Raw genomic sequence first — 17,164 nt, forward strand, 5'->3', positions numbered from 1 at the left:
ACATTTGCAAGAAATACTGAAATAATGTGAGTCTTTCTTTATAAACAGCACTGATATGAAAACAAATACAAGAAGTGATATGTAGGCATAAAACAATAAAATAGCTCGACCAAGATATTACAGAAACTATGAGGAGCTCATTGAGTCTGCAGAAAAGTAAAAAAAAATAAAAAAATAAAAAATAAAAAGTTATATGCGAAAGCTGCGCAGATTTTAGCGTTTGTATTTGTTTTCAGATTCATTGCATTACTGTTAATTATTTAAATTACAATTATTTATGAGTCTTCGTTAACAATATGTGAGTAAAATAATCTCCGTAAGATTATTTTTATTTAATTTATTATTATCTGTATTATTTGACTATTTATACTAAGACTGTATAATGCATGGGAATTACGGTATCCACTGTATGAAGAGGGTGCTTAGGGTTTGCATGTGGCCGATTGTATGTAGAGTACTGTGCAAAAGTTTAAGGCACTTGTGAAAAATGTTGCATAATGAGGATGCTTTTAAAAATAATGCCATAAATAGTTTTCATTTATCAATTAACATCATAGAAAGTCCGGTAAACATTAAAAAAAAAAAAAAATCAATATTTGGTGTGGCAACCTTTGCCTTCAAAACAGCACCAATTCTCCTAGGTACACCTGGACACAGTTTTTCTTGGTTGTTGGCAGATAGGATGTTCCAAGCTTCTTGCAGAACTTGCCACAGTTCTTCTATCTATTTAGGCTGTCTCAATTGCTTCTGTCTCTTCATGTAATCTCAGACCGACTCAATAATGATGTTGAGTTCTGGGCTCTATGGGGACATACCATCTGTTGTATGGCTCCTTGTTCTTCTTCAGTTCAATTCTATTTGCAAATGGAATGCTGAAATCTAAAATTGATATTTCCAAATGATACACTTAAAGCAGAATATATAAAATAACATTTCAGGACAAATGTTTTTGTGAAAAATACAATGCGCTTAAGACTTTTGCACAGGGCTGTATATAAGCTGATCTAGAGCAGCACCACACCACGAGCTTAGTGAGTCTGCAAAGACTTCATATTTTTAATTTCATTAATTGTATTTTTTTTCTGTTTTAAATTGACTTCAAAGAGCTGTGAATATTTCAGTGCTCTCAACTTTTACTTTACAATTTCACTGAATTACTGTTAATTATCGCTTTTTTGTGATTTATAATAATTTACAATCAACTGTAGCTATTATTTGTTTTTGTTTTTTAATGCTATGTATTTACAATTATATTAGATTGTTTAATGCAAAAAAATAAAAAAAAAGAAAATAAAAAAGAAAAAGAAAATGCACTGTACGAAAAGAGCACCTAGGAAATAAACTCTACTGTGCCATTATCGCAGACATCCAATTCCACCATCAGAGGGCAGCATCGCATCACAACTCTTTTCCTTTTCTGTAGTCAAAATCAAAGAACAGATTTGTCATCTATTCACCATCTCTCTTCCTCTAGCACACAGAGAGTGTTTAGGAATCTGCAGCTGTAAGTTTTCCAGCAATTACTTCTAAAGGGCTCCCTCTTTAATGGATTAAGTGTGGCTAGCACTGTCTAGATCTTTTCTGGCATGTGTTTATGAGTGTCTGATAGTGTGTTCATGTTTTGGTGGAAATATGGAAGCCCATGTGAGTCTATCTGTCTGCACCCAGATGGCTGCAGTGTTTAAACTGATGAGATTAAGATCACTACAGATTTTAAGGATCAAGCCAAGAGTGAGCTCTATAATTCTCATCTCTTTAACTGAGCAAGCAAACACACCCAATAAAATTGATCATTGATTTTGTTCAATCAGCATAAGTTTAAGGGATGCTGATATTTAATACTTTCTAAATCTGTCTGATTTTGAGTTTCCGAATAGGTCAAATGCAATAAACTTGCATCTGTGCCACACCAAAAGGACACAAATGCAAACAGACCATAACGTCTACTGACTGCAGTTGAGGTGAGAGTCAGACTAAGAGAGAGATATTGAAAACACTGCCTGTTCTCGATGTTACACAAATTACAGTAGTTACATAAGTCTTGTTTGACAGAGAGAGAGAGAGAGATCAAAAAAAAGAAAGAAGAGAAACACAGACAGAGACTGTGAAGTGGGTGTGTAATAAGTAGTGGGTGTGTGGCATGGATTAGTTTCATTAGGATCAGTGGGTCAGCGGTTGTATAGAGCTGTCTGACTTCCTGTGATTCTATTTGAATGGAATCTGGGTCATTGGATGGCAGAGATGGTGCTGATAGGGTGTTTGTCTGAGAGAGAGACTTGTGTGGATTCTTACACAATACACTTTGAATAAAGCGACAAAGGGAGTGAAATGACCTCCTTAGCACTGACAGATAATAAACAGGCACACCGGATCAAAATAAAAGCTGCACCATAACAAACATTTCCAGCAGATACGGTTATAACTTATAAGTTTCAACAGTACAAGTTAACAATACTCAGGAACAGGAAAGTTTAATTTGTTTAGTTATCCACCTTTTTCCTACATCCCGTGATGCTTATTGAGAAATGTTGGTGTTACTTCCGTTATCAAGTAAACACAGCTTTTGTGGTGGATTGTGGATTTTACTTTTCTTTTCTTTATGCAAAGCTATTATTTAAGTGTCAGTAAGATTAATCTGTTTCACAACCTTCTTGTATAATGTACCCCTCACAGCCCTGTACACCTGCAACAACACCTAACATAGGCCTATGTGCATGATGTTAAGCATTATTATTAATATTGCTAAAGTAGTCATAATTACAGTTATTCACTTTGAAAAACAATCAATAATGTGAGTGAAAAACAGAAAAGCTTAGTTAACAGCATTTGTGGCATAATGTTGATTTCAACAAAATATTATTTCGACTCAATCTCTCCATTTATATATATATATATGTATGTGTGTATATATATATATATATATATATATATATATATATATATATATATATATATATATATATATATAAACAAACATGGTTATGTATGGCACTTGCAATGGAAGTGAATGGAGCCAGTCCATAAATGCTACAATACCCACTGTTTCAAAAGTATAGCTACAAGACTTAACACAATTTTAGTGTGATATGTTCACTTACTAACATTATCTATATGGTTATATCCATTATTATTTTACAATATTACTTATTACATACAAGTACTTTACTGTAAATGCTTTATTTTAATAATCAAGGGGCGAGTCTAAGTTATTTTTTCTAGTAATCAACATTATGCCACAAATGCTGTTGATTGAGCTTAACTTGTATTGAGCCCAGAACATTCTTTAATTAGACATCTGAGATTGTTTATATATTAGTTATCAGAAAAGCTTTCTCTAAGAAAGACCTAACAGCTAATTTATTTATAAATCAGATATAAAATTACATTTTTATCACATACAAATTTAAACTTTAACCCAAAACCCAAACCAAACACTATTTGGTTTTTAATTTGGTTTTGGAACTAAAAAAAAAAAAAAAAATACATATATGTAATATTTTGACAGCCCAAATATTTTTATATCATGATTTCCATTTTACAGGATTAACAAATAAAATACAATAAAAAATATCTGATCTCAACAACTGAGGTAAAATCTGCAAGTATTCAAAGAATCCCAGTGAAATGAAGAAATTCAGAGAGAGGAAAATGCTGTGCAGACAATTGCATCACTTCCTCTTTTTGCTTCCTGCATCCCATAATGCACTTCTCCCACATCTGCAGAAATCTTTGGCAAATACACCCAGTGAGCAAGACTAAATCCTAAAGACTAAAGTATATCATTGTGACAAAATTGTGCTAATTTTTTTTTTTTTTTACCATTCAGCATTAAGTTAATGTATGTTTGTTTGATTATTTCATTTTTTACGCCATGCCAGCTTCTATGGCTATATTCATGGCGGGAGCCAGGTTTAGTTATTTAAAAATAGAGTTAAATAAGGTGTTTAAGATTCATTTTTCCTAAAAACCTTAAAACTAAATTCGGATTCACTTGATTAAAAACCTTTTCAAAAGTATCAACTGAATAATACAAATTCCTCAGATGTGTAGAGGTATGACAGTCCAGTAAAATATGTTTAATGCATAGTGGGTTCTGACAAGATGAGCACTTTGGTGAATTTTCTCCTGATAGTAAAAATTGGTGTGTGAGTCTTGTATGTCCTATCCGGCATCGTGTGTAAATGACTTGATCCCAGCGATTATTAAAAGGGAACACATACAGTATCTTGTTCCAACAACAAGATTTATTACCTGTAATTTGTTGTTTAAACATTGATCCCACTCCGACTGCCATTTGTTTTTGATATATACATTCAGAGTTGGTGAATCTGTGGAAGGTATAGGGCATTTTACTGGTTCAGCAGATAGTGCTTCTCTGGCAACTCTGTCTGCTTGTTCATTAGAGATTCCTGAGTGTCCAGGTACCCAGCAGAAAATAATATTAAAACTTTTTGCTTCAAGAGATGACAGTTTGATTAAAATCTTCAGGATTGTTCGGTGATCAGTTTTAGTAGATTCCAATGCTTCAAGACATGATTTTGAATCAGTTATTATTAAAAAAGGTTTTTGTGGAGTAGTCTCAATAAACTAAAGTGCCAGTAGTAGAGCGTTTGTCTCTGCAGTGAAAACTGAACTTTGGTCAGGGATGCGGATACCCTGACACAGTTGGTTTGTTGCAAAAGCTGCTGCCACTTTATTTCCAGATTTAGATCCATCTGTGTATATTGGGATAAGTTGTGGGTATACTGCTCTTATGTCCAAAAATTGTTGATGGAAATCATTCGGATGCGTTTTGGATTTTTTGGTTCCTAGTTAAATCCAGATGGATTTTAGGTTTTTTGAGATCCCATGGAGGAATTTTGCAGAAATGTGTCTGTTCCAAACTGTTTAGATCCACTTTCAGATTCTCCAGAAGGGTTTTTATACGTAGGCCAAATGGACAAACAAAACTTTTTTTTTCATATATTGCTGAATGCTTAGGTGGGAAAACTGCTGAATAGGCTGGGTTTTCTTTATTTGTTTTAAGTTTGGTTGCATATTGTAAGGCCAACTTTATGTGTCTGATTTCCAAGATAGGTTCATTGGCTTCTGCACAGAGACTTTGGATTGGTGATGTTCTGTAGGCTCCCAAAGCTAGTCGTATACCTTGGTGGTGTACAGTGTGCAAAAGTTATATGTATGACTTCCTAGCTGATCCATAAATGATACTTCCATAGTCCAGCTTTGAGCGTACCATGGTTCTGTACAAGTTCATGAGAGTTGAGCTGTCTGCTCCCCATTTGGTTTTGGATAAAACCTTTAAAACATTCATAGCTATAAAACATTTCTTTTTTAGTGATTTAATGTGAGGAATAAAAGACAGTTTGTGGTCAAAAGTGATACCAAGAAACCTGTTCTCTTTAACAACTTTAATGGGGACTCCATCCATAAACAGCTCTGGTTCATTGTGTAGCAAATGAAGCCAACAGAAATGCATACAGATGGTTTTTGTTTGTGAGAACTTGAAACCATTCTGTGTTGACCAGGAGTGCATTCTGTTTATCTTCAATTGGATTTTTCGCTCAATAGTGTTCATGTACTTGCTCTTGTAGCAAATGCAGATATCATCTACATATAAACTACAGAGGACATCAGAACTAATGACTTTTGCAATGCTATTTATTTTAAAACTGCAGTGGGTTACTGATAGGATACTTCCTTGAGGTACTCAAAGTCCTTGCTCATGTAGGTTAGACAAGGTGTTTGCTATTTTAACTCTAAAAAGTCTGTTCGATAAACTTTCAATGAAGACTGGCAGTTGACCTCTAAAATTCATTTGGTACAGATCCTTTCAAATGCCATGTTTCCATGTTGTGTCATACGCTTTCTCCAAATCAAAGAAGACAGCTACAACGTGTTCTTTTCTGGTAAAGGCATCACGAATATAGCTTTCAAGACAAATAAGGTGATCTGTAGTGCTTCGACCTTTCCTGAAACCACATTGGGCATTATTTATGTGGTGTTTAGATTCCAGTATCCAACACAGGCGATCATTGACCATCCTCTCCATTGTTTTGCATAAACAACTGGTTAAAGCTATAGGGCGGAAGTTTATGGGGTCATTATGGTCTTTTCCTGGCTTTGGAATAGGTATTATTTCTGCTTCATGCCAGGCGGATGAGATTTTTCCTGATACCCAGATGGAGTTAAAAATTCTAAAGGTAAATATTCAGGGAAAGGTGGGGGATTTTATCTGGTCGCACAGCTGTCATGGGATTTTTTTAATGGCTCGCTGTAGTTCTTCCATAGAAAAAGGTTGGTTGTATGGCTCTGTGTTACTGGAGCCGAAGTTAATCTTTTCTTTTTCTTGTTGAGCAAAAGTTCGAAAAGCACAAAGGCAGTTTTCAATAGATGAGTTGTTTTCTAAATTGTTTGCTAGAATGTTTGCAATTTCTTGTTTTGAAATCACAAGTCTGTGCTGTTTGAGAACTGTTGTTTTTTTCCCTTCATTTTCCATATCAGGTTCCATATTTTGTATGATGGTGTACTTGTCATGCTGGAAACTAATCTTCTCCAGCTTTCCTTTTTTATTTTTTTTAACTTCATTTATAATTCTTCTTGCTCGTGCTCTACTCATCTTGAGTTTCAGCATTAAGTTAATCTCTGCAACCAAAGATGGTACTCACGAGTGAATGTCAGTTCACACTTGTAAGACACTTTAACCTGTTGTTCAGGATTATGGGGGGTAAACGTCTTTTAAACTATCTGTTTTTCAGTAAATATGCACGTTACTTCCTCTTTCAGTTTTAACAGCAGGCATGAGAGCGGTATGTGCAAAGTAATCTTAGAGAAGCATTGTGTTGCGGTCAACCAGCTCAGAGATAAATAAACGATAGGGGAAACAGCTCATCTTAAATTTTAGATGCTTTATTCTTTAACAAAATAGACTCTCTGTGCAGTTTGAGTAGATACAAGAGGAAAACATTCTCCGAATATAGTATTTACAGCAGATTTTGTACAGATCATGTTATGAACAAGACACTTTAGATTTCCTTCTATAAGCTAATCATGAAAACCTGATGCAAAATGTGTTAGAAAACCATGCTCCCCTCACACAAAACCCTACTACACACCCCCACATGCACACACCACCCACCCTTCTTCCTATGAAGGAAGACACTTCAACCACTAATAGCTTCCACTTTACCATTCACTGAGGGCTTGTGTGTCATCTGGCACAAAGCCTAAAGCCAAGCCAAAGGCAAACACCTTGGCACACACATATACACAGACTTATAATACAGATCCCTTCTATAAGGACAGAATTAAATGTGGGTCTCCCTGCAGTGAACAACTTGAGTCAATTTTAGTCACAGAATGATATTTTTTGAGTTCTCATTCATAATGAGCTTTGGAAACATTCGAGATGCTTTTGAGTCACAATTAATGTTTTTCAGGAGTTCTGTAATACGCTGATCTTCCGGAGAAGCTGTTGTTGTTTGGCCTTCAGTTTCCTTCTCTCCCGAGCTTGACGCCGCTGGCACGTATGCAGCTGCAGTAAGTATTCCATTGCCTGTGTCAGAATCGCAACCTTTGAGGTTTTTGCTGAAGCGGACAGACCTGGAATCTCTGCTCTGAGCGCTTGAAACCTGGAGCGAAGGTCATCCCTCCTCTTCCTCTCCAAGAAGTTCCGGCGCTGTTCGCTGAAGTCTTCAGAGTCCGAGGTGGCAGGTGAGGAGAGTGGAGATGAGGGAGAGGATGAAGGCTCCAGGCGTGGCCTTTTGCTCACAGACTCCATCTCATTAAAGTCATCTTCAGGCTCTGTGTCGGGGGAGGGGGCAGCATAATTGTGCTGCTGCCGATGTAGAGAGATGTGGAAGCGTTTGGGACACGGTCCGAATGGATCCGCACTCACAGTGATTGTCACTGGCGTTCGACGGCTTGGAGGGCGACCACGCTTCGGTCGGTTGTCAATGGTCACCACGTCAATCTCGTCGTCATCATCATCTGAGATGACAAAATATTTTGTACATTAAGCACACAACATTCCAATCTGAGAAATAATCTTTAACACAGCACACTTTGAGATCAATAAATGAAAACATAGCACTGGTCTGAGTTGGCAGAGAGCAAGAGGACAGCAACTTGACCCAAAAAACAAAAAACAAACCCTGCAACCTTTGTATAACAATTAACTCAATTGTGACGGCTGTTTACACATTTAAATAAGGTGAATTTGATCTGTCTGAGTTAAATATTATGCAATTCTTAGTGAGGAAGTTACATTCAAAATCCACAGTAGTCTGACATATGAGGAACCATATTTTCCTTTTCATGGGTAGGCTAAATTAACAGGGAGTGTATTTGCAGATTCAATATTACAGTAAGTATTAAAAAAAAAAAAAATTATACACAGGATTTTTTCCCCATAATTCTAAGGGAAAAAGAATGTACAAATTCTAGTAAAAACCATTAATCATAGGGTAAAATAATAATACTACATTATATATTTCAATAAGTTACATCTAATTCTACAGTAACATTGTAAGAACTGTATTTTAGATGTAAAAAGTAAAATTTTACCTTATAGCTGGCAGTTAACATGTTTATTATGTTTAACAAGAGAATACACACTTTGACATTAAAATAATTAGGCGATCCCAGAAGTCCATAAATATTTTATTTGTTTCTACTCATGTTATATCCGTTATGCACATTGGGGTGTTTTAGTACATTTTATGTTGTTTAATGTTTATTGCATTATTTTAGTGTCACATGTTACTCTGACGCTGATGTATGTGCGCGCAACAACAAAAAAAACATAGCTCAGCAATATTATAAAGTGCACATCAACTCCCTGCATCATTGCTGGGAGGTACTAAGCTATTCACATTTAATCCAGTCTCTTACCGGATGAATCCGAGCGACCCTCAGAACCGGAAGACCCTGCAGCCCCTTTCTTGTTATGCGGGACAGGGAGCTCGAGGACTGCTGCGGGGTTCACGCACTGGGCCGCCTGGGTGACGGACGTGCCCGGTGAAGCACGGAGACCTCTCTGTGAGGTCAAAGCTGCATGTAATGAGGTAGAGGTCTGAATCTGAGCCATCACCGGTGCACGCTCGCCGTGAACCACTTTGTCCAGCCGGTGACTCGTGGAAAACCCGCTCCACATGCAATCTTTGATTACGATGGATCCGAGATTTTCAAAAATGTCCAGGGGGTCGAACTTGTGCAACCCCTCGTACTCCTCGTCACATGGTAATAACTTAGGCGGCGCCGGTAACGACAGTAACCAGTCCCCGTACAAAGTCCTTGACGGCGACATGGGTGGGGTGGGAAGCAGCTCGAATTTCTTCCATATGTCCTCGCTCGGAGCAGTAGACTTAAAGAAGTCCTGCTCGGTGTCCATCTCGTCGTAAAAGTAGTGCTCCATCTCCCAGCTGTACAGTGTGTGAGTGTTGATTCCGGGCATTGCTGCAGAACTTTTACAGGATCTGTGAAGACAACGTGAACATCAAATGAAGACTGCACACGGAGTGATTTTCAGTTGAGCATTGTGTTGCGCTGACACAACTGCAAAGATTCACTAGTAGTCACTCAGCCTCAAAACAACCTCAAAGCAACAAACCAACCAACCATTTTTAGTGCCCAGAACGTTCTGTGAACTTTAGTTTATGGTTATAAAAATACCCAAAAAGAACGTTCCTGCAACGTTAGGAGTTGGTTACTGAATTGAAATATTACCAAATGGGAACCGTATACTAACATTAAGGTTAATAACGCTTTCCGTTTATTTGTAAGCAGGTTTATAGTTTAACACTATCTATAAGGAAACAATGTAATCACTCACTGCTGGTCTCTTATAAATGGGTTGGTCTGCTTGAGAATATCGCGTTTTATTACTCTCATAAATATCAGATCATTAAAGATCCAGGAAATTTTCAACACTCCTTACAAAAGTCCACCAAAGTGAATCTGATTAATCCTGAAGAGTATTCCGAAGCAAAAATGCACTTACCGATTGCTGCGTGGGGCCACAGACCAGCCAAGTCCAGGGACGCAGCACAGAACAAAGAAGTGCAGCGTCCGGTCTCGGGACCAGCAAAAACTCCGGTACGCACGCGCTCAGAAAACAACAGCGCACGCCACCCAACCGCCTTTGTGTTACGGCCGTTTAACCCGAACAACGAGAAAAAACGTTTTTCCTCCTTGCGGAAATAAAGTGGGTGTCCGATTACAACGGCAGCAACGATCGATCCGCGTGGTGCATTGCAGCCGCACCCTCCCACTGCCTGTAAAAGAGCTTTGACTGCTTTCGCGCCAGATCTGCGTCTTTGTGTGTGCGAGTGCAGCGTGGACACACCCACAGGAGGCGCGGGGCGGGGAGAGCGCGTGGACCGTCGCTTTGTGAATGTGAAGGCAATTTGCAGCACTAAAATGAGTTTTGAATGAAAATAGAACCCTCTACGTCACAATTCCAATCAAATCAAATCATGAACTGACGCAACATTTAAATGAAGTGTTATTCAGTTGAGAACAACGTGCAAGATGTAAACACTGAAATTGTATCCATCGTTCTGTATGATACAGTTTTATAAAAGCACCCTTTGATCAAATGTAGGCTAACAGATTTTTTTACTGTCTTTTATAATGTAGCCTAATTTATTGGCATGATAAAAAAAGCACTAAATTTGTAGCTGCAACTTTGTTGCAGACAATGAAGAACAGCAGATTAAACATTATTACTAAAACGCATTTACAGTGAAAATTAACAACATAAAACAACAAGAAAGAACTGCTACTACACAGCGTTCTCTTTGTTCGCCTTATATAGTTGAAGGGATTTATCATTGTCAAATTTTGAGTTCACTTCGAAGGAATATTCCGGGTTCAATAAAAGTTAAGCTCAGTCAACAGCATTTGTGGCATAATGTTGATTTCCACAATTAATCAAAAATAAAAATAATAATAATTAATTTTTACTCGTCCCTCCCTTTTCTAAAAAGAGCAAATTTCAGAGTTACAGTATAAGGCACTTTCAAAGGCAGTGAATAGGACCATAAATGTGTAGCTATAATATGTTAACATGAGACGTGTTAATATGTTTTACTGTGATAAAATCGATTACTAACTTTATCTGTTTAAAGTTATATCCAATATTACAACAATGTTGTCATGGGAATAAAATCCTGAAATCCTTGTATTGGTTATAACTTTATACAAAAAAAATACAAAAATACAAAAATAAAAATAAAAAAAGGTTAGAAAGCAATTTTATCACACTAAAATCATGTTAAAATGTCATTTTTTGTTCTTGGGGCTACACTTTTGAAACAATGAATTTCAGAGTTAATGTACTAGTGGCCCCATTCACTTCCATGGAAGTGCTTTACTGTAACCGTTATTTTAATAAATGACCAGCTACTTGAAATTATTTTTTTGTGGTAATCAACATAACACCACAAATACTGCTGATTGAGCTTAACTTGTACTGAACCTGTAATATTCCTTTAAGTCTTTTGAAGAACTTGTCATGGATTTCTTTGTATCACATGAATTCGAACTTAATCTCTGCCAGTTTTGCTCTGCTTGCAATGTAGGCATAAACTTTGTTCTTGTGGGAGCCATTTTATAATTAAATTTTTTATGTAATTTTTCCCATGTTGTATTCTGCACTCACATGGGATGTTTGTGGTCTAGTACAGGCGTCAGAGAAATTGAAGTCACAGCTCTGGAACAGTTTATCAATGTCTGTCCTCACCAGTAGTTTTGCAGTTCTTATGAACCTGTACTAATCAGCTCTGTTGAGTACAGTCAGGTAATATTAAATGATTAAATGTCAAATTTTGGGACACTGGTCGGTCAAAACATCCAGTTAAGTGGTTAAAAAGCTTATAATGGGCAGTAGTACATCCATCCAACAAGACTGTCGCTGCAACGGAACTAGTATTATTCAAACTTCGTTTTGGCGCCCCCTATCGCATCATACATTAAACTTCATAGCCAATCACTAGCTTGCAAGAAAGAAACAAAAGAATGATTTTTTTTTTTTTCTGTTTCATCCATCCCCCATTCTTCCCCTGCAGAGAGACATCTCCAACCCTTTTCTTTGTATTCAGACACTTGCATAATACATTTACATTTAGATTAAAGTTAAAATAGCTAATATTTCAAAAAGAAAAATACTCAGCGGTTCAGGATGTAAATTATTTTTAAATGCGATTTTCTTTCCTTTCTGTGTTCTTTTGAAATGTGGAATTATTTAAAATTAATTTGTATATATTATGTATTTATATATATTAATGAACCTTGATTTACTGTTAATCGTGGTTATTTATTTTCCCATCTGTGGGTATTTAAACTCTAAACTCAACCAGCTCTGTGCATCACTACAATCAACCAACCAACACAAAAGCAGTCATCCGAAGAAATGCCAATAGTATCCATTTCCCCCACCTTTCTTCAATTCTTTCTTTCCTTTCCACTCCTCTTCTCCCACTACCTCTCTTTTTTGCCCCACCATCCCCCTCCTCAACAGAGGCAAAAACTTCGACTGTCTTTGTTAAGGCAACAGATTAGCCTTTAACAAATGGTTAGGGGAAGGTTAGTGTTGCAGGTTAGCAGTCGCTCAGTGTGCTGGATGCTGGTATTGTTCTACAGAGCCACAGTCTCATATGAGCACATGGAGAAAGGATGGAGATTTCACAGCTTTTGCCAATTATTATTATTCAAATGTATCTACACACACTCTCACTCTAAATAGGAATGGAAAAAGGGGCAAACGACTTCATTAGGTTAATGTGTGAAAAAGTAAATAGTTGTACATAAACAGCAATTTACTGTCTATAAGCACAATACCAATGAGAGAACAAACATGCACAGAAACAGTTTTGTTTCAGACTCAGGGTTGAAACAGTCCTATTAACAATTAAATAAACAAAAAGTAAATAAATAACTAAAATAAACAAGCTATGGATGAGATGGAAACGCAGAAAACAACAGCTGTCCTCAGGACACAATGGCTCTCTCATCTCAAGAGATGTTGTGGTGATGAGGGCTTGTGTCTGTCTGCGGGAGAAAGTGAGCGGTAAGGCATGTCACCTGGGTTGTAATTATCTCTAACACCTGTCTCTTGTTACAGTGATGGAAACTTAAAAGCCGCACCAGCATATCAGTTCGGGAAGAGAGAGAGGGCATGAATTCGATGTGTTAAAAAAGTTTCTTTTTTTTTTTTTGATTTTTTCAATGTGCTTTTAAGTCCTTGTGGTCATGAAGTGATTTCCCTCAGTCCGGGTTGCCTCCATGTCTGAGATCGTCAGCCCGTGGCATATTGTTGAGCGTGTTGCCACAGAGACATAGCATATGTGGAGGCTTCACACCATCCACCACAGCAACCACGCTCAACTCACCATGTCCCTAGCAACCGGGCCAATTTGGTTGCTTAGGAGACCTGGCTGGAGTCACTCAGCACACCCTGGGATTTGAACTAGCGAACTAGTGAACTCCAGGGGTGGTAGCCAGCATCTTTACCACTGAGCTACCCAGGCCCCCAAAAGTTTGTTATCTTATGTGAATTGAGTGCATTAAAAACACAAGACACTAAAGGCAGAAAATAAAAGACTTGCCTGCACTGTTTCATTGTCTCCTGACTCCTCCATTGCCCAAAAAGAACCAAACCTACTACAGTGGTGCAAAAACCTGGGATTTTGGAAGACAATGGCGTTATGCTGGGGCCAAATGACAATCCGGAGGCTTACCTCGACCTGTTCGAGAAACCTATTGAGGTGTGGAAGTGGCCGTCCGACCAGTGGGCGGCCCGCTTTTTGCCGTTACTCTCCACTGAGGCGCAGCTAGCAGCCCAACAACTTCCCGCCACCAGCCTCCTCAATTACCCCGACCTCAAGAAAGCCATCCTGCAGTGGGTTGGTTGTAGTCTGGAGCAAAGCCGCCAGCGGTTCTGATCCCTGAGATTCAGGATGCCTGCCGGAAATGGTTGCTGGCTGAGGGGACCTGGTGGTACTGGAGAAGTTCATCTCCCAGCTTCCTCGTGGTATGGCTGAGTGGGTCCATTGCAACCAGGCAGAGGACTACATGGTGGCGTTTCTGGGAGGCAGCGAAGCAGACTCTTTTTCTCTCTCTCTCTCTCCTGGATCTCAACCCCCCCCTTCCATCCTGTTCCGGAACCCCACCCAAACCCCTTCCCTGATCTCGGGGGTCCTTCCCTGTATTTGTTTCCCCCACTTCTTCTGTCTCTCTCCTCTCTCCTCCCCAGGTTGATGTGACCACCCCCACGAGTGAGGTAGGGAGGCCTGGGCCGGCTGCGGGGAAGCCGGGCTCTTCCAGGATCAGTGCTCAGCGATGGAGGTGGCGACACTGGTCCGGATCCCTGATGCTCCGCAGGCCGCCCCCGATTGGGCAGGGGCGTATCATATACCAGTGAGTCTAGAAGGGGATACATACCACACATTGGTGGATTCAGGCTGTTCTCAAACCTCCATTCACCAACACTTGGTGCAAGACAGGGCATTGGGCATGGATAAACGGGTGAGGGTGCAGTGTGTGCACAGGGATATTCAATTATATCCAATGGTTACCATTGACATACTATTCAGGGGAAAAAAGTATTGACTAGAAGCCACGGTTAATTCCCGCCTCACCCATCCACTGATTTTGGGAACGAATTGGCCTGGTTTTAAGAATCTATTAATTGAAATATGTGTGGATGGGTCCTGTAAAATGTTGTCTCGGTGTGTGACTTGCGATCCTATGGCTGGAGAGAAGGTGCCAGATGACGCAGGGGAGAGAGTCTCAGGGGATTCCCTGAGAAGGATTTCCCTCTAGAGCAATCATGTGACGAGTCCCTCAAACACGTGTTTGACCAAGTGAGAGTAATCGATGGTCAAAAGCTCCAGCCTGATTTCACACTCACATACCCATATTTTTCAATGATCAAAGATAGGTTGTATCGAGTGATGCAGGACACTCATACAAAAGGAAATACAACCCAATTGTTAGTACCGAAGAGCCGTCGGGAAACCCTCTTCCAGGTGGCTCACCATAATCCACAATAATGGCTGGCCATCTAGGTCATGAAAAACACTCAACCGAATAATGGCCCTATTTTTTTTTGCCGGGCATTCACAGGGACGTTCGCAAGTGGTGTGCGGCATGCCGTGAATGTCAGTTGGTGAATCCACCAGCCACCCCAAAAGCGCTGTTGTGCCCTCTACTGCTAATCGAGGTCCCCTTCCAAAGAATTGGCATGGACCTCGTCGGGCCATTAGAACGGACTGCACGCGGGCATCGCTTTGTATTAGTTCTGGTGGACTATGCAACGAGATATCCAGAAGCAGTGTCCCTGCATAACATCTCAGCATGTAGTGTTGCAGAGGCACTTCAGGATTATCTCCCGAGTGGGGGTTCCAAAAGAAATCCTCACTGATCAAGGCACTACCTTTATGTCACGAATACTATGCAAGCTATAATTGTTAGGTATTAAATCGATTTGCACCAGTGTTTACCACCCACAAAAGGATGGGTTGGTGGGACGGTTTAATAAAACCTTAAAAAACATGATTCGTATGTTCGTGCACAAGGACGCTAGAAATTGGGATAAGTGGCTCGATCCCCTGTTATTTGCAGTACGAGAGGTCCCGCAAGCCTCCACAGGGTTTTCCTGATTCGAGCTGCTGTATGGGCATCGGCTGCGTGGCGTGCTCGACGTAATATGGGAAGCTTGGGATGAGGGACCTTCAAACAGTAAAAATTAAATTAAGTATGTTCTTGATCTTAGAGCAAAACTCCACACTTTGGGTCAATTAACACAGGACAATTTGCTCCAAGCTCAAGAACGTCAAAGCCGGCTGTATGACAGGGGCACTCAACTACAGAAATTCACACCGGAAGATAAAGTGCTTCTAATACTGCCCACCTCAAGCTCTAAATTACTCGCCAAGTGGCAAGGGCTCTTTGAGGTCACACGGCGAGTCGGAGATCTTCATTATGAGGTTAATCGAATGGATAGGGGCTACAGATATTAACCTCATAATGAAGATCTCCGACTCGCCGTGTGACCTCAAAGGGCCCTTGCCACTTGGCGAGTAATTTAGAGCTTGAGGTGGGCAGTATTAGAAGCACTTTATCTTCCGGTGTGAATTTCTGTAGCCCCTATCTGTAGCTTGATGGTACTTGATGGCACATCAAGTTTACCATCTCAACACCCTAAAATCATGGAGGGAGGCGGTCCCTGTGGCCTTAGCGACGGTAGTCCCCAAGAGGGCAAATTCATTCAACCCGGTCCCTTGTGGAGGCAACCTCTCACCGTCACAGCTCACAGATATGGCCAAGCTGCAAACGGAATTTGCAGACGTGTTCTCACGAACCTCATAGTGCACCACATCGAGACCACCCAGGGGGTAGCTACCCCATCGCCTTCCTGAACACACAAAAAAAAAATTTGTTAAGGGAGAATTAGAGGCGATTGGGCCAGCCTGGTGGTTCTGGTACTTAAGAGTGACGGGACAGTCCAGTACTGTGTACGCTATTGCAAAGTCAACACGGTGTCCAAATTTGGGGCACGGCTCAATTTTAATCGACATTGGACTTAACAAAGTGTTATTGGCAGATCCCTTTAACTCCAATCTCCCGAGAAACACACCGTTTGGCTACACCAATTTGTGACCCTTCCATTCGGTTTGTTATGTGGTGATGAGGGTGTGATCGTGTGTCTGTCTGCGGGAGAGAGAGAGCGGTAAGACTTGTCACCTGGGTTGTGATTATCTCTAATACCTGTGTCTTGTTATAGTGATGGCTGCAGGAGACTTAAAAGCTGCACCAGCTCATCAGTTCGGGAAGAGAGAGACCAAGCCGAAAGCACAAAAGTGTGTTAAAAAAGTTTGTTATCTTATTGAGTGTTGTGAAGTATCTACATGAACTGAGTGCATTAAAAACACAAGACTCTGAAGGCAGAAAATAAAAGACTTGCCTGCACTGCTTCATTGTCTCCTGACTCCTCCATTGCCCAAAAAGAACCGAACCTACAAAAGATGTGTTTAAGAATAGTCTGAGCTACGGAAGTACTCTTGTTCCAGCTCTAATCCCCCTGGCCTAACCACCTTGACCCCCAACAGTATTGTCTAGATACTGTGGTTGAGAGACCACCTTAAGCAGTGATATTTGTGAGTGA

The 17,164-nt window shown here is 39.7% G+C and overlaps 1 protein-coding gene across 1 annotated transcript; it reads right to left on the minus strand.

The window, feature by feature from the left end:
* Positions 1–6,898: 6,898 nt before the first annotated feature.
* Positions 6,899–10,314, minus strand: LOC127413898 (protein L-Myc-1a-like). The gene is made up of 3 exons (XM_051651464.1): positions 9,998–10,314; positions 8,890–9,473; positions 6,899–7,986 (listed from the first exon to the last, which is right to left on the minus strand). Exons 2-3 carry the CDS (start codon positions 9,449–9,451, stop codon positions 7,433–7,435), a joined length of 1,116 nt encoding a protein of 371 aa, XP_051507424.1. The 5' UTR covers positions 9,452–9,473; positions 9,998–10,314; the 3' UTR covers positions 6,899–7,432.
* Between the last annotated feature and the right edge of the window lie 6,850 nt (positions 10,315–17,164).

This window comes from Myxocyprinus asiaticus, chromosome 23 (assembly GCF_019703515.2).
Source record: "Myxocyprinus asiaticus isolate MX2 ecotype Aquarium Trade chromosome 23, UBuf_Myxa_2, whole genome shotgun sequence".
NCBI lineage: Eukaryota > Metazoa > Chordata > Actinopteri > Cypriniformes > Catostomidae > Myxocyprinus > Myxocyprinus asiaticus.

What these genes read in the sequence shown, in the direction of transcription:
- LOC127413898 (XM_051651464.1), bottom strand. Translation starts at nt 9,451, where the DNA reads ATGCCCGGAATCAACACTCACACACTGTACAGCTGGGAGATGGAGCAC. An exon ending in GGGTCGCTCGGATTCATCCG is followed by an intron (nt 7,987 to 8,889) that starts GTAAGAGACTGG and finishes TTGTCATCTCAG; the next exon opens with ATGATGATGACGACGAGATT.